At 44.3% G+C, this 17,760-nt stretch overlaps 1 protein-coding gene across 1 annotated transcript; it reads left to right on the top strand.

The window, feature by feature from the left end:
- Positions 1 to 32: 32 nt before the first annotated feature.
- Positions 33 to 15,797, top strand: CSUI_004778 (uncharacterized protein; the record flags this gene model as incomplete). The annotated part of the gene is made up of 4 exons (XM_068064962.1): positions 33 to 1,577; positions 2,204 to 2,509; positions 2,954 to 10,414; positions 10,890 to 15,797. 4 exons carry the CDS (start codon positions 33 to 35, stop codon positions 15,795 to 15,797), a joined length of 14,220 nt encoding a protein of 4,739 aa, XP_067923067.1.
- Between the last annotated feature and the right edge of the window lie 1,963 nt (positions 15,798 to 17,760).

Below are 17,760 nucleotides of genomic sequence, written 5' to 3'. Positions count from 1 at the left end.
CTTCTTCTTCTTCTCTTGCTCTCGGCGCCACTATGTGCCCTGATTGGCGAGGGAGAGAAGACGGCGCGACTTCAAGACAACAGCCACCTAAAAGACATTCTCACCCTTCTTCTTCTTCTTNNTCTTCTTCTTCTTCTCTTCAGTATCGTGAAACACTGCGGCCTCCTGTATCAGAGAGAAAAGATTTCTTGTCTTATCAAAGAGCTTCGCTCCTCCATGACAACCGTGACGCAAGGACTCCTCCCGATCTACCAGGAACTGCGAGCCATCGGCATGTCTATCATCCCCACGGCCATCTCCATCATAACATAGAACAAGATGATCTGCAAAAGAGAGAAGGAGACTGCTCCTCTTCTTCTGTCTGTTGTCCGTCTATTCCATCTTCTTCGTCTTCCTTTGAGTTAACTCCAGAGGGAAGAGAAGATGAAGATATCCAATATCTTTCTCCTCGTGTCGTTACAGGAGGAGAGAGGGAATCTAACAGACAGCTACATGACCATGATCAGAGGAGACATGTTTATCGATTGAGGGGAGAAGCAGAGTGCCCGTCCTATGAGGCTCCTTCTCATTTCTATCGATCAAATCCTTCACGTCCCCCTCCTTTATATCAAAGAGATAGCACCTTCAGAGAAGACGAAGAAGAAGGTGGGGTGTTTCAAGACTCTTCTTGGAGAGGGGGAGAGAGAGAAAGTGAAGGAAGAAAAAGATTTCAGTCCTCTCCTCTTCATTGTCGGACACGTTCTTCTTCTTCTTCTCATCCTTCTTCTTCTTCCTCCCGTCTCTTACAGCCTGCTGATGCCCCTTCTTCTTCTTCTACGTATAGACAGACATTCCCGCCGCTATCTACTAGTCGACAAGGTAGAGAGACATCTAGACCTCCGCGTGGTAAGGATGAAAGACCTTTCGAGGAAAGACCTTCTTCTTCTTTCGCCAATCAGGTATCAAGGAGAGAAGGGCGAAGAACTCGAGGAGAACAGGCAGAAGAGAAGGACTATGGGAACAACCAGGTGAGAAGAGAAGATAGACATGTCTGTCTACCAAGAAGAGAAATTCATGATGAACATGGACTTGAAGCAGTGAGAGAAGAAGATCGAAGAGGAAGATTTGCAAGAGAAGAAGAAGCAACAAGAAGGGGAGATGAAGAGAACATTCTCCAAGATAGAAGAAGAAGACCTGTCACATTATCTCCTACTGGGAGGCGTCAAGGCGATGACAGGCCGGCGAACTGGTGTGAGTTTGAGGAAGGTGCCCGTGTGCCATATATCAGAGAGAAGACAGATTGGGAGAAGGAAGAAGAAGGAGACATGCGCCTTCCACAGAGAAAAGAAGAAGAAGAAGAACGCGTGAGAAGAAGTGAGGGAGTCCCAGGAGGAGGAGAAGAAGAAGATGAAGAACAACTTCTTTCATCTTCTTCTTCTTCTTCGATATCTCACTCTTCTTCTTCTTCGTCTTCTCTTCTCCCTTTGAGCGAGTCCAACGCAAGCCTGCTGTATGAACATGGACACCCAGCGAGGGTCTTTGAGAAAGAAGAAAAAACAGGAGATGAAAGACAAGGAACCTCAACACGAAGTCGATCTGTAAGTCATCTCGAAAATGGACTCCTCTGTACATACAGATGATGAGGTGACTCTCTTCATACATATAGCTAGATCTTCCTGATCTTTCCTTTCTGCTTGTCTTCTCTTTCTACTGCAACTGCATGCCCTTCGTCACACACTTCTTCATGCTCTTCTCTCGGTCTACTCTATTGCTGCCTCACATCATATACAGCTCGTACGTGTCTCACTGTGTCTAGTTCAGAGTAAGCAGCTAGCTAGGATTCGAGCAACTTCTCTTGGATGTGAAGAAACCTCCATAGATGTCTGTCTGTGTTGTAAATCATCTCTCTTGTCCAGACTCCCTGGTGGATCGTTTTTCTTGAAGTCAGAATGGATAAGCTTGTCAGCACCCAACTCTATCTATCTATCTATCTATCTTTAATCTATCTATCTATCTATCTCCTTAGGAAGCACCTATCCTCACTCTACAGAACTCGTTTCATTCACTCCTTCATAGGTAACAAGGATAAATAGACAGGCAAATAGAGATATCACAAGTCTTATCAAAACATGATTCCTCTACAAAAAGAAGATGAAGGAAGATGAAGACGCTCTCTCTCAATGAACTAACTGCTGATAACGAGAGTCCCTTCCTTACGTGACAGCCTATAAGAAGACATCCTTCTATCCCGGTCATGAAGCCTCACGAAGAAGAAGAAGAAGCAAGACATGCACCCCCCCAAGGATACCAGTATACTGAAGGAGGAAGCCGATCTTCTACCTCCACCACTACTAATAGGAAGATGCCCCCTCTCCCTCCTCTACCTCACCATGCGAATACAAGAAGGAGAACTTCTTCTTCTTCCTCTTCCTCCTTTCTTCGATTACTTCCCATGACAACTCCTTCAGCTGCATGCAATCGACTAGGCAGTCGAAACAGGGGTGACTCTATAGAAAGGAGTCGAGATCACGTTAGAGAAACAACCCTCCTGTCTAGTTATAGCTCCCCTCTTGAAGGCGGGGGGGCTCGGAAGTCAGTTGGAAGAAGTGAAGCCTGTTGAAGCGATACGGACAAGGAGAGAAGGTATAAGTGTCTCAAGAAAGCTCAGTAAGGAAAAGACCAAAGAGAAAGGAGAAAAGGAAGAAAAAAGAAGAAAGACATCCCTATGTATCGACCCATGTATCTAGTCGTTTTCCGTGTGTGCGTAACGTACGCCCACCTGGCTATAGATAGATATGTATGGACATCGTCATGACCTTTTCACTATTCTTCGAGATAGAATGTGAAAAAGAAAAAGATGAGGGTTTCTTTCTTTCTCACTCTTTCTTTCCTTCTCACTCTTTCTTTCTTTCTATAGGTGGATAGTGACTATGAATGATGATGGCTTTGCGTCTTTCTTCTTGTCTGTTTGCAGGTTGAGTCAAGCTGTGAAGGAGGAGGGACGAAGAGAGAAATCTTATTATGTACTGCAGGAATCGCAGGGGGGATGAAAGAGGAAGAGGAGGAGGAGGAGCAAGAAGAGAAGGAAGAGAGAGGGAGAGGTTCGTGGACGGAGAAGATCATGATGGCGATGAAGAAGGATGGAAGACTAGAGGAAGATGAGAATGAAGAGAACGTCGTCTGTTCTTCTTTTCGGTTTCTTTCACTAAGAAAGGAGAGAATACATAAGACAACATCTGATATAGAGATGTACAGGAGAGAGAGGAGTCGCCATCATCATAGGAACCACAACAGGATAGAGGAGGGGACATGGGAAAGCAGCAATAGAAGATCTTCTACCTGTTTTCCCTCCTTCTCTTTTGTTTCGAGAAAAACCGCCTCACCTTCTCTTCAAACTTCACTATTTTCCTCTTCTTCTTCATCTCTTTCTCCTTCTTCTTCTTGTATAGAATCCTCTTCTGCTGCTATTCTATCTTGCTCTGCTTCTTCCTGCTCTTCATATCATCATAATACTCCCCCTCTCCTACACGATAAGCTCTCACCTTCTTCTCCTCTCTCTTCTTCATCTCCTCTCTCTTCTTCTTCTCCTTATCGTTCTATCTTCAGCACCATTCCTATTCTATCAACCAGGGAAGCAGAGCCTCTAGATATGCCGGCAGGAATTTTCTTTCCTTCTTCAAGAATCTCCGTGAGCTGCCGATCTCTCTATCTACAAAGAAGAGAAGGAGAGACAGCAGGGAAGGTGGCTCTCTTTCCTCATCGCTGCTCTTCACCTGAGAGATCCCTACAGATGGAGAATTCTCTTTCGGTTCATGAAGGAGAAAAGGATGAAGAAATCAAGGTGAAGAGAGAGGGAGAAGAAGAGGGGAGAGAGCAAGACAAGGGGGAGGAGAAGGGAAGAGAAGAAGAAGAAGTAGAGACGATGAGAGAAGAAGACTTATGGAGAGAAGGAGAAGACACACAGCAAGAGGGATTAGATGAAGAGGGAGATCGGGGATGGATGTATCCAAGTCGTAGGAGTTATGGTGATGCGAGTCAGAAGAATATCAACGGACAGAAAGAAAGATATGAAAAGCTAGAAGAAGAAGAAGAGAGGAAAGAGAGAAGAAGACGAGAAGAGAAGAGGAGAGAAGGGCAGAGGGATTTTGTCCAAGAAGAGCCAAGCAGAAGAAGAAGAGAAGACAGAAGTCTACACGTGAAAGAAGCGAATAAGAGATTCAAAGAAGAAGAGGAAGGAAAGGAAGAAGAACATGAGGAAGACGAAGAAGAAGGGTGGAGAAGAAAAGGAGAAGAAGGCGAGGCAGAGAACGCTGAGAGAGAAATGGAAGAGAGCGAGGTCGTAGGAAAAAGACTTGAGATAGAAGAGAAAGAAGGCGAAGTGCGTAGCGACACAGAGGGAAGGGACAAAAAAGAAAGAGAAGAAGAAGAGAGATTAGATGAGAGAGAAGAAGAAGTGAGTGAAAGGCGAAGAGATAGAGAAGATAAGAGAGAGAACGAGAGGACAGCAAAAGGAGAAGAGAGAGAAGAGAAATCAGGAGAAAGAGAAGAAAGAAAAGAGGCTGACGATGGTGAACTGAGAGAGTTGAGAAGAAGAAGAGAAAGCGAAGAGAGAGATAGAAAGGAAGATGACAAACACATCGCTGAAAGAAGAAGTATCGAGAGAAGAGAAGAAGGAGAAGAAGAGCGGGTGAGGGAACTTATAGAGAAAGGAGGAGGGGATACACAAGTTGAAGGAATGAATGAAGAAGAGACGAGAGCGACGAATGGAGAAAGAGAAGATGACCATAGAGAAGAAGAAGAAGAACAAGAAGAAGAATGGATGAAACAGACAGAGAGAGATGTTTTAGTGAATGACTGGGTAAGGAGAGGGAGCGAAGGACAGTCAATGCTTGCGGAGAAACCAAGAGAAGAATGCTCCCCCCCTCTCATGGAGAACGAAGATAAGACTACAAGCGAGATAGAAAGGCAGAAGAATCGGAGAGAAGAAGAAGAGTACGGAGAGAGGAACAACAGAGAAGAAGAGGAGCGAGGGAAGCATCGGGGGAAAGAAGAAGAAAGACAGATGCATAGGGAGACGGCGGGGGATGTAGATAGGGAAGAAGAAGAAGACGGAGAAAAAGATGAAGAGAAGGACAGGAGAGAAGAAGAAGAAAGAGGAATCCTTGAAGAGCGGAATGAAGAGATGGATGTTCTTTTCCTTCCCTTCTCTTCTTCCTCCCTCTCTACGTTAGAAGGAGGTTCTCAAAAAGAGCACGTTGATGGAGAAAATAAGATAGAGATGAGAGAACAAGAGTCAGAGAGAGAAGAAGAGAAGAAGAAAAGAAGAGAAGAAGAAAAGCCCCAAGACGAAGAAGAAGAAGATAGCCCAACTTTCTCTACTGTAGATAGAAATATAGACATGAATGATGAGAAGCAGGAGAATGTGGATCTTCTCTCAAGGAAAGAATCCAGTGCCAAGAGTGAAGATGAAAAAGAAGAAGAGAAGAAGAAGAAGCAAAGTGATACTGACGATGATACATCCATGCAACCTTACAGGCGTTTTATCCTATCGATTGAAGATAGGAAGAATGAAGTTCATGATGATCTGGACGGCGCTAAACATAGACCCCATTCAGAGAGGACCAAGAGCATCTCTTGTCCTTCCTTTGCATCTCCGAGAGAAGAAGAAATAAAGTCTTCTTCTTTCTCTTCTCCTCCTCCTTCTATTTCTCTCGTTCCCCCTGCTGAGCTACTGCGGCAGAGCAATGAGAAGGAGGCTTGTAAAGATACACTCCATAAAGAGAATGCGAGCTTCACCTACCATGAGGATGATGATAATGAGGATGCTATCGATATCCTCTCAGAAGATCTTTCTTCTTCTTCTCCTCCCTCTCTCTCTTCTTCTTGTTCTTCTCCCTCTCTCTCTTCTTGTTTCGTAGAAGAAAGAGAGGAAGGGAGGAAAGAAAGTCCTTGCCTTTCTTTCTCCGTTGGAGAGCTTCTCTTGCATGATAATAGAGTACCAGCAGAGCCTGTAGATACAAATGTCTTTATAGAGACCTCTGCTGCGATTCTTCTTCGCCCTCTCTCTCTTTCAGAACAAGATAGCCGTCGTTGTCACGAATTTGGTAGTGTCGAGATGGTAAAAGGAAGAAAGACGAAGAAAAAGAAGAAGAAGATAGGACGAGAGAAGAAGGAAGGAGAAGAAGAAGACGAGACAGCATGTTTAGATGGGGGTCTCTTCAAAGTGATCTATGTCAGTGACGACTACGAGACAGAGAATTCCACTCTACAGACAGAGGACGAAGAAGAAAGAGAACAAGAAGAAGAGAAAGAAGACGGTGAAAAGAGAGAAGGGCACCACGACGAAGAAGAAGAAGATAAAAAAGAGAGAAGATTCCCTCTTTCTCAGTCCGCTGAGGGGGAATGTATAGGATACGGTATCAAAGACCACCACAAGAAGAGAGTACAAACTCCTCGTGCTTCCTTCTCTCCGCATGAACAACTTCTCTCTTCACTTACTTTGTATGAACACCAAGAAAGAGAAGAAGATGAAGAAAGAGATGAAGAGAAAGAAAGAGAAGAAGAAGAAAGAGAAGAAGAGAAAGAAAGAGATTGGCCGGATAAAGTGAGTGTAGTCTCTCGAGCTGGCATCAATTCTCTCGGGGGGTGTGTTGCGCCTAGAGGAGAGACTGAGGGGAAAGATAAGAGAGAAGGAGAGATCAAGAAGAGAGAGAAGAAAGAGAAGGAAATCCAGATGAAGAGCTTAGATCGTCTAGATGATCAATCCAGAGATGGAGGGTTCATTCCTGATCTTTCTCCAAGTCTTTACTGTTCTTCATTAGGAGAGTCTCGAGGAGGTGCTTGTTATCAAGGAAAAGATGCTCTGGCCTCACCTTCATATAAACTTCAGGGTGAAAGAGAAGAGTCTCTGAGAAAAGAAGAGAAAGAGAAAGAGAAAGAAGAAGAGGAACACGAGACCAGCGGAGGAGAAGATGATGAAGAAAAGAAAGAAGAATGTATTCTGAGTGGAGAAGAAGAAAGAGATAGACCAAGACAAGAAGAGAAGGCTCAGGAGAAAGAGAAAGAAGAAGATGAAAACAAGAGGATGAAAGAAGAAGAAGGAGACAACTGTGTAGATCAAGAAAGAGAAAGTGTTGAGGGTGATAAAGAAGAAGAAGACATTCTTATAGGAGAGCTTGAACACCCCGAGGAGAGAACGTGGATTCAACGTAAAGGAAAAATGAGGCTAGCAAGAAGAAGAGAAGGAAAAAAGCGACGGCGTCGTCATGAGGAAGAAGAAAAGGAAGAAGAAGATGCTCTCATAATGAACAGAAGAAGAAGAAGAAAAGTGAGAAAGAGAGGACATGAAGAAATTAACGAGAAAGAGAAAGAAGAAGAGCACGTTCTAGAAGATGATGATAATGATCTTGAGAGAGAGAAGGAACAACTCTCCTCTTTTCCATATGTTTCTTTATCTCCATATCTTACTTCCCTTTCTTCGTCCAGTCCTCTCCATCTGTCTTCTTCTCCTTCTCATTTCTTTCCTTCTTCTTCTTCTCCTCATCTTAGTCTCTTTCCGGGGGGTAGATCTCCTGCGTCATCGTCCGCCTCGTGTGTAGGGAGTTTCTCTAGCTCGACATCGATGAGAAAAAGTCTTAGGTTCTCGAGAAGAAAAGAAGAGAAGAAGCTCTCGGGAGATGACGACAAGACACCTTCTCAACCTTTCTTCTCTCTTCATAAACCGTCTCTTCCTCCTTTCTTCATTCCTTTCTCTCCTTCTTTTTCTTCCTCTTCTCCTGACCAAACTTCTCCTTTTGATAAGAAATCTCTTTCGCCTTCTTCATTTCGAAAAGTGTCTCTCCTAGAGAAAGATGCTGAAGTGACAGGTGAAGAAAGAGAAGAGAAGAGTGAGGAGGAAAGAAAGAAAGAGGAGAGGGAACACCAAGAAGAAGAAGAAGAGACAGGGAGGATGAATGCGGGAAAGAAAGAAGCCGCCTTGGTTCACGTAGATCTTGTTTTAGATCAATATTCAAACATAACAGAGGTCTCTTCTTCTATCTCTCCCCTTCTTCTCTCTCGGACTCAGGGATGGAGAGAAAGCTCTTCTTCACCTGAGACGACAGACGAAGAAAACAGAAGAGACATAAGGATAGAAGATAGAGCAAAAGACCCACTAACTCACGAGGAATTTCATCTCTATGGTCATCAGCCTCTTTCTCTCTCATGGAGGACTACTCCTTCGTTAGTGGGCATCGAAACACCTTCCAGAAACTCTCTTCCTCATGGACCCCGCGGTGAGGTGGGAAATACCCCAGGAAGTTGTGTAAGAGAGGTAGGAGAAGAAGAGAAGGAAGGAGAAGCAGAAGAAGAAGAACAAGGAGGAGGCATTTGGAAGGATAAGAGCATGAAGAATGTGTGTCTTGATAGGGCTACAGGATCACCCCAAGAGGAAGATGAAGAGAAGAGAGAGAAAGGAGAAGGCGTTCTTCCTCCTTACTCTTCTCCCTTTGCTTTTTCTTCTTCTCCTTGTGACGTATCTGTAGGGAGAGAAAATATCCTTCAAACACAAGAAGAAGTCCTTCTCCATGATTCGGAGATCGCTCACGGTAACGATGAAGATGCTGAGTCTTCTTCTTCTTCTTCTACTCAGCCATCTCCACTGATCGACACCCAAGAAAAACATCGAGAGTCTTCTTCTTCTCCTCCTTCCTCTTCTTCTTCTTCTCCAGCATTCTGTTCTTCTTCTTCTTCTCCTGCCGCTTTTCCTCATTCCCCGGCAAGAAATTTCTCTTCTTCTCTCTCTCCAAGCTTGGAGCCAGCCGATCAAGAAGAGACTGGAGAGGCATCCTTAACTCAATCTTCGCTTCCTTTCATCTCTCTACCGCGTTCTCGAGATAAAGACGAGGAGCTTCCTAGTGTCCCACATCTCTCTGATCTCTCTCTCTCTCTTCCTCTGTCTCCCTGTAAACACACAAGATCTTCTTCTGTCCTACTGTCGCTCCATCAGAATGAAGAGCTCATCGCCAGGCCTCTTCCCCCACACAGAAGAGAAGAAGAAGACTCAGCGATAGAAGAGAAGAGGAGGAGAAGAAGCGAGGAAGTTGAGACGAGAGACAAAGAAGAAGAAGAAGAACACGAAGTGCTGGAGAAGGATAGAAAACCGCAGGAAGAAGAAGAAGAAAATGAGAATGACCAAGAAAGAGAAAAGAGAAAAGAGACGGTCGAAGAGAAGAACCAAGAGGAAGAGAAACTATCATCAGATCCTCTGACAGCATTCGGAGGTCATTCTCTATACCCAGAGGAGAATCTCCTAATACCACAAAAAGGAGCAAATGAACAGGAAGAAGAACACTCATCTCATCTTTCTTCTTCTTCTCATTTAGCACCATTGTTAGCTCCTTCTTCTGCTTTTTCTTCATCCTTCCCTATAGCATTAGATGTAACGACCTCTTCTTCTTGTTCTGCCTCGTCGGCATCGACACGCCCTGGTCCCCCCCGTACTTTTTCTTTGCGTCGATTGAGGTCAGCGGCCTCTCTTATTGCAGGTGCTTCTTTCAAGAGAAAGTTTATCGCTCGGCTGAAGGCATATGAAAGAGAAGGAGAAGAAGAAGAAGATAGGTCAAGAGGATTGAGAAGTCTCCTACGAGGCAAGGAGACCAATAGGAGTCATCTGAAACATCGGCTTATAAGAGGAGAAGAGGAAGAAGGACAGTTTTTTCCATCAAGAAGGAGAAGGAGAAGAAGATCAGAGAGAAAGAACGAGATAGGAGCTGTGTCGATTTCGTCTTCAAGTTCAGATACCACAGATAAGGGGGAGGAAGAAACACAAAGTGAAGGAGATGAAGATGGCAGCCACCATAAGGTAGGAAAGGCAGGAAAAGAAGAAGAAGAAAGAGAGCAGAAAGGGGATGGTTCTCGATCTCCTTCCTTACCTCCTGAAAGACAGAAAGAAGATGAACGGTCTCCTATCTCTTCATCTGTTTTGATCTGTCCTTGTTGCTGTACTATGTGTGAGACGGAGAGAAAGAAACATATGCCTACGATCTCTCCAACGAGGAGAGAGGAAGAGACACCCGTACAAGAAGGAGAAGAAGAACAACATGAGACAAAGGAGAAAGAGAAACACGAAAGATCGTCCTGCTGCCGTCTTCTTCTTTCTTCTTCTTCTCTTTGTTTAGGTGTGCTAACTGATCAAGGTGACGAGGAGATAGAAGGGAAGATGAATGCGGAAGAAGCAGTAGAAGTTTCGGCAACAAGAGAAGAAGGAAAGGAAGTGCGTTCTTTATCTTCATTTGGTTGTTCAATTCGATCTCCACAGAGAAGAGATGATAGATCTTTTGTCTGTACTGGAGAAGAAAAGAGAAGAGATTCTACTGAAAGAGAAGAAGAAGAAGCACATGCTGATAGAAGAGACCCCAAGGCAGCAGCGTGTCTCTTCGAGCACAGCAACCTCTCGGTAAGGAAGAAGAAGAAGAATCCAACATACAGAAGACCAACAGAGACTGATAAGAGATTGAGGAGAAGTCGCACTATCCTGGTGGAGATTGACAAAAAGGCACACACAAATAGATACATCTCAGAGAGATAGATTAAAGATAGATAGATAGATTAAAGATAGATAGATAGATAGATAGATTAAAGATAGATAGATTAAAGATAGATAGATAGATAGATAGATAGATAGATAGATAGATAGATCAACGACAGGTAGATAGATAGATCAACGACAGGTAGGTAGAGAGAAAAACGACAAATAGACAGATAGATTAGTGACGTGTAGATATGCAGATAGATGAGTAGATAGAGTAAGTAGAGAGCGAGTGTGTTGCTTTGGTGGGAGTTATGAAGGCGTATACAGTGGATGACGGGTCTTCTTTTCGTGATTCTTCATCTTTAAATCTCACGTTCCTTGTCTGTGTAATGCTTTGCAGGGAGAGAAAGAAGAACAAGAAAGATCTCATCCTCTTGATCAAAATGAACAAGATGAAGAAAAGGACAAAGAAGGAAGAGGAGGAGAAGAAGAAAACAACCTCCCTTTCACGACGTCTCACCATCAACGTCGCATGGACTCTTCTTCTGCTTCTTCTCCCTCTTCCACTCTTTCAAGAAAGAAAGGGCTCCTCTCGAGCGCTCAGTCTCTTTGTAAGACCCTTCCTTCTTCTCGCGCTTCTTCGTTCCAGAAACCTCGCAGTTCTTCATCTCCTCGTCTTGACGCGAAGAGACCCCCCCCCGTCAAGTCTTCCTCTAGAGCATTTCGATCATCTTCTCTTCCTTCTTCTTCTTCGTCTTCTTACTCTTCACGCCTCAAGACCGAGAGAACACCCCTCTCTCTCCGTTCTTCTTCTTCTCCTTTATCTCTCTCTCAACGGCCTCCTTGGAGAGGAAGCGGAGCCCCTCTACAACAGAGATATAGAACGCCTCGTCTATCTCATCAAGCATCTTCTCAGGGACAGAACAAAAGCCGAAGATCCACCGCAGATCTTCTTCGCCCTCATTCTTCTTCTTCTCTTCCCTCTCCTCCTCACGAGAAAGAGGCTAAGAAGAATCTGGGCTCTCGTAGAGAGGGAGTGGGGTGTCGCCGATGTGAAGCTTGCCCTTATATCTTATTGGAGAAAGAGCATCGACAGCTACAACAGCTCAAGCATTCTCTCTTCTTTTCTTCTTCTTCTTCCTCTTCCTCTTCTTGTTCTCTTCAACAGAATCCTTCATCTTCTTCTTCTCCTTCTTTAACTTTCTCGCCGCAGGATATGTTTCTTTTTCAGCATGGAGGTGGTGCTTTTCTTCGTCGTCCTTTACAGAATGGCAGGAGCGAGAGGGGAGATCTTCGGCATCTACCGTCTCTCTTTAAGAAAGCGGCTCTTCTCTCTAATTCTCTCTCGGCGTCAGTTCCTCCTTCTTCACGAGTAGCTGGGGGAAAAGAAGGCCTAGGTTTCAGACATGACGAGAGAAGAGAAGAAGGAGAAAAGAGAAGATTCTCTTCAACAGGTCTTCTTCTTCTTTCCTCTTCATCTCCTATACATCATCTTCATGGTACCGTCAAGCACGAAGATGAATCTTTCTCCTCCTCTCTTTCTTCTTCTCCTGTTTGCTGCTCTCCTTCTTCTTCTGCTTCGATCTGCTCCTCCTCTATGTTTTCTTCCTCACGTCTGAATGTCCCCCCTGGGAGCGGACCTACTGGGGGCGAAGTTCTCTTTTCCTATCGCTCTCCACGGGATGTCGGGAAGATCGACTTTTCTTCCTCTTCCTTCTCTTCTTCTTCTTCTTCTCATAGACTCTCACCTTCTTCAGCGAGGAGTCAGCATAAAAGACTAGCTGCTACTCTAGCTATGATGCAAAAACAAGAAAGGAACGGCAATCTTTCTCATAAGAAGAAATCCCCCTCTTCGTTTTCTTCTTCTTCTTCGTGTATGTATTCTCCTTCACATCTCCTTTTCAAGAAGAATCACATCCCTGGACTTCTCTCTCCTGTCGCTTCTTCTTCTTCTTTTCATCTAAAGGATTCCCGTACAAAGACATGCTTCTCTTCCCATCAAGATACCAAGTCTCCGTTCTTGTCTGTCCCTCTATCTTCAACTAGGAGACCTTCGCCTCGACAACCCCACCCCCAGGGAGAAAGCCTTTCTTCTTCTTCTCACCTCTCAAGTTCTATGACAGTACAAGAAGACCAAGGAGGAGGAGAAGAAGAAGAACAAGGAAAACACTTGCCTTCTTCTTCTTTTTCACCCTTTTTATCTCCTTCTCTTCCTTGTCCCCGGAGTCCAGTAGAAGAAGAAGAAAGAAATGTAGTTGTTCTACCTATACCCGACATCAGACCTGCAAATCTCTCCTCTCAGTCTTCTTCTTCTTTGCCAACGGCGGAAGGAATGCTTTCTTTATCTTCTATAGATGATACGTTAGGCCATCAACATTCACCCGTCTCTCCTTCGTCCCCTCACGTGGCTGATACTTCCTTACCTCTCTTAGGATCGAGTCTTATCTCTTCTTCATCCGTTTCATTAGACTTAGGAGGCCTCAAGATAGAAGAGGTAGTCCATTCCTCTCGAAGTTCCCCACACAGCACAAGAAGAGGAGGAGTAAGAAGAGAACAACCGAACAAGAGACCCCCTACCAACCCATCGAGTGTATGTACACCTCCCCCTCCTCCTTCGCATGCTTCTTTTCTTCCTCATCATTCTTCTTCTATCTCAGGCGTGCCTCTCCATCCTTCTTCTCTTTCTGGATCTTCTAAAACATCTTTCTCTTCCTCTTCTTCACATCTCTTCTTGAATCGGACATCTCCATCATCTCTTCTCTCTTCTTCTTCTTCTTCTCTTGCCCATACACCACTTCCCTTCTCAAGCACATACACTGGGGCCAGTCTACCAAGACGCGGCAGGAATCTCCTAGGAGGAGGTGGGACAGGCTTGACCTCTTCATCTTCCTCTTCATTCGATTTTTCAACAGGAGCCACGCCAGGAGAGTTCTCCTTCTCTCCAGGGCTCTTATCGGCAGAAGAGGCCCTTGAACTAGCACGCATTCTTCAGAGACAACAACAGGAGCTTCTTCAGATGCTTTTCCTGAGACGAGCTCATGATGAGGCAGCGGCAGGTCTGTCTCATCAGAGAGAAGAAGAGAAGAAGAAAGAAGAGATTCTCTCCGTTCAACAAGAGCGGAGTGAAGAGAAAGAAGAGGAGACTTATAAGGAAGATAGGAAGAGAGGGACGGGTCTATTGAGAGAAGGAGGAGATGAACAGATAGAGAGAGAGAAGAATGAGAGGAGACATGAAAAGAGAAAACTTGTGCTGACGTCTCCACCAGAGACAAAACAACCGAATGATGTAGAGAAGAAGGAAGAGACATCGATGAAGGCGAAGAAGGAGAGAGATAGAGGTGATAGGGAAGATGACTCCTCTTTGCAGGGGGATGAAGAGAGATGTCGAAGATTAGGAGAAGAAGAAGAAGACCTAGGAGAATCTCCCAGAGAGAAAGAACGAGAAGTTTCGAGGTCACAAGAAAGAGACGATAAAAGAGAAGAGCTCGAAGTCATGGAGAGAGACGAGTCGATACGTACAAGAGAATCTCTTCTACATGACACCCTCGAGATACATGAACAAGCTCCCCTTCTTTTCTCCACCCCTCAGTCTTTACCTTTGACCCAACAAGACCATAGAACTTCATCTTCCCTCGCAGGACAAGGTGAAGAGACGTCTAGCTCTTCTCCCGCATTGAGAGAAGAGAAAGTGAAAGAAAGGGACTTGTCTATAGAAGTAGAACGAGAACAAAAAGAAGAGAACAAGACGACTTCTTCCCTCACACAGAGGATTCTGAAGAAAGACTCTCGAGGTCGAACTATCTCTCCTTTGTCTCTCGAGGAACAAAGCAATTCTCCCCATGGTCTACAGGATGAAGCCTCTCAAGGGAGAGATGTAGACACGAGACAACAGCCATGTCTGGAGACTTTTTCTTCTTCTTCGTCATCGGCTTGTCTTTCTTCTTCTCTTGATAAGGACAGAGGGAAAGACCAAGGGAGCTCCAAAATGGGGTCTGAGAAGAAGAGAGACATCACTTTACAAGATGAAAAAGAAGACGAAATGCAGAGAGAAACGAATCCATTCTTGACTCGAAAAGCTTCTGTTGTTGTCTCCCCTTCTCTAGTCTCGAAGACTCCTATATGGAAGAGATCTCCGTCCTTACCCCCACGCCTAGGAAGAGGTGCCTGGCTCACTCGTCAAGCTTCGGGAGGTCTCTTTGAGAAGGTATACCCTCATAAGGAAGAGCTTCTTATCTCGTCTCTTTCTTCTTCATCCGGAAGCAATAGAAGATCACTATGCAAGCGGGAAGACAGCGCCCATCGTGTTTCTCTATCAAGAGATCGAGAAAGAAAAGAAGAGGAAGAAAAAGGAGAAAAGGATGAGAGAAAGAAGGGGAGAGGAAAGGAACGAGAGCATCTCAATAGAGAAGGTCACCAAGAAGGAATACAGGTCGCAGATCTTCTCCAAAAAGGCGAACATGACGATGAAGACAAGAAGGAAGAGAAAAAGAAGAATGGCCCAGAAAGTCTAGATAGAACACATGGAGCACATGTCTCTTTATCATCTTCATCGCTGGAGACAGGAAAGCTGTTAACGCGGAAGAAGAAACAGCAAACATCTTCTTCTTTCCCTTCCTCATCTTCCTTCTCTCAGCGACAATTGTCCCCTTCCTCTTCTTCTCTTTTGAACTCGAAGTCTGTCCCTTCTCTTGTTTTTTCTCATCTCTCGCGCTCTTCGTCGACTCGAGCTTCGAAGAATTCTTCTTCTTCTACGTCTCTACCTCCCCCTTCTCAGATTCTCTCCAAATCAACAGAAAGAGAGAAGAAGGAAAAGAAAGACTGTCAGCTTGACGGAGCTCTCCAGAAAGATTTCAAGAAAGCATCCTCTTCTTCATCTTCATTCTCTTCTTTTCTTGCTCCTTCTACTTCTCTTGTTTTCTCATCTCTACGTGAGAAGGACCTCCGAAGAAAACCTTCTCCAGATAAAGAGAAAGGGACAAAGCTCCTCCCTAAGAGGCAGTGCAATAGGAGGGGGAGGAGTAGTGACGATACACATCAATCATCTTTACATAGTTCGATCAAAGTCCCTCTTTGTGAAGTTTCTCCTCTACAGGGGTCTCCTAGTGCAGATGACGCTTCTCGAGGAGATCGTTCTTTGTGTAAGAGACCAGAGAGGAGAGCAGAAGAGAAGAAAGAGCCGTCGCTGCTTTCTTCTGAATGGTTTGAGAAGCAAAAGAAGAGATCTTCGTCGAAGGATGATAGGCCGAAAGGGGTGGCTTTTTTACACTCGACAGAAAGAAAGAAATGCACTGTGCTAAAGAGAAAGTGATGGATAGATATCCACAGAGATAAAAGATACTTTTCCTTCGCTATTGAAACGGCTAGCGGAAGAAGAACTAGATTCAAGAGATCTTCGAAAGAGAAGGAAGGAAAGAAAGAAGATAGAGAGATCAGTCGGTGTTAGAGGTACACCGGGGAGGGGCCAAAGGGGACTGCCGGGTCGAGTACCAAGGAAGGAGGGAAGTCAACGAGATTGCTCAGAGGGTAAGGATGATAAGGATCTTCTTCTTCCTTTTTTAGAGAGAAGAAGAAGAGACCAACTAGAAGGAGGAAGAAGAGGACTTTTGATTGACTTGGAGAACAAGAAAGAAGGAAAGAGAAGACTTGGATGCTGCAGATGAAGAAGGTGACTGCGTGCATAGGAAAGGCTGAATTGTGTAGATAGATAGATGGGGGTGTGTCGTGTTTGGCTTGTCTTTCCTTTGCTACCTGTAATAGAAAGTCAGATGATGAGAAGGCAGAGAAAGAAGAAGCGGAAGAAGACAGGACAGAAAGAGAGAGAGAGGGAGAAGAGAAGACATTAAGAAGGAGAAGAACTAGGATAGAAGAGAAAGAAGGAATGACGAGAGAGAAAGACCATTTGAGAAAAGAAGAAGAAAAGCAAAAGATTGATGGGAAAGGAAGAGAGATGAGAGAAAGTGAGAAAGTGACGTTTAGACTCTATGGAGAATGAATGGAGACAAAGTTGAAATAGAAAGAAGAGCTAGAAATGCTAAGGAGAGAGAGCGACGAACAAGAGAATGAAGAACACACGACTGTTCCCTTTTCTAGTCAGAGATCCAGTCTATCCATCTATCTATCTATCCATCTATCTGTCTATCTATCTATCTATCTGTCTATCTATCTGTTCATCTATGCTTGTATACAACTATCGTCTATCATCTGTATGATGTGCTTGGCTTAGACTGCAAAGGTTTGTGTTCGGATAATCTTCTTCTTTTTCTTTCGCCTCTTTTTCTTCTTTCTTGCCTCCTCCTCTTATTCTTCTCCTTCTTCTTTGCGTTCTTATTCATTTACGAGAGAGAGGGAGGTAAAGATCTTCACTCTCTTTACTGTTCTATGTCTCTGCGAAGAGGTAAACTAACTTCTACAAAGCTTAGAAACGAAGAAGAAGAGGCAGAATGCCTTTATCCAGAACTGAAGAAGCTTCTTTTTCTTTCATGAGAAGATGTGAACTCGGAAACTTGTGTGGAAGGAAAAAGAGAAACATTTTAAGTCATAACGTTTTCCCCCCCTAGCACATTGCAAGAAAAAGCATGCCGACTGCATGTCTGTGTCTCTCTGTATGTGTGTCTTTCTTTCTGTGTATATACACATCTGTATAGATCTTTCTCTTTCTCTTGTTAAGTTTCTCGACGATTCTTCTTTCTCTATGGCACACACGCAGATACAAGAGAAACAACCCTCCCTCTCGTCGCTGCTACTTTCTTATCACTATGGCTAAGGTGTTGATCTCTCTTCTTCCTCTTCTTGTTCTTCTCCTTCTTCCACCTCTTTATGATGAGGGGGTGGCTGCTATTTCTCTATTATGGAAAAAGAAATTGAAGCTTCAGCCCCAGTCTTCTTCTTCGTCTTCTCCTCACATCTTCTTCTTCTCCCTTCTAGGAATAGGAGGAAGAGAGAAAGGTGCCAATTGATAGACCAGAGACAGAGAGACTAGACTAGCGATAGATGAATAGATGGACTAGAGAAAGGTCGATAGATGAGAGATAGATAGATGTATTCGTGATAGGCAGATAGATTGAATAGACTGGTAGATGAAAGGTAGATAGTCAGTGATAGATAGATCAGATATAGACAGGGAGATCAAAGGTAGGTAGATAGATAGATAGATAGAGAGATGAAAGGATACGCCTATGTTGTATGGAACAAGGGGGGGCTGTAGATTGGTACAACGATCTATGATACAGAGAAATGAAGACACTCGAGAAGAGAGAACGAAAGAGAAAGAG

Source organism: Cystoisospora suis (genome assembly GCF_002600585.1).
Source record: "Cystoisospora suis strain Wien I chromosome Unknown contig_2268, whole genome shotgun sequence".
NCBI classification, from domain to species: Eukaryota; Apicomplexa; class Conoidasida; order Eucoccidiorida; family Sarcocystidae; genus Cystoisospora; species Cystoisospora suis.
Note: the sequence above shows the minus strand (reverse complement) of the source record. Positions and strands in the feature narration are given on the sequence as shown.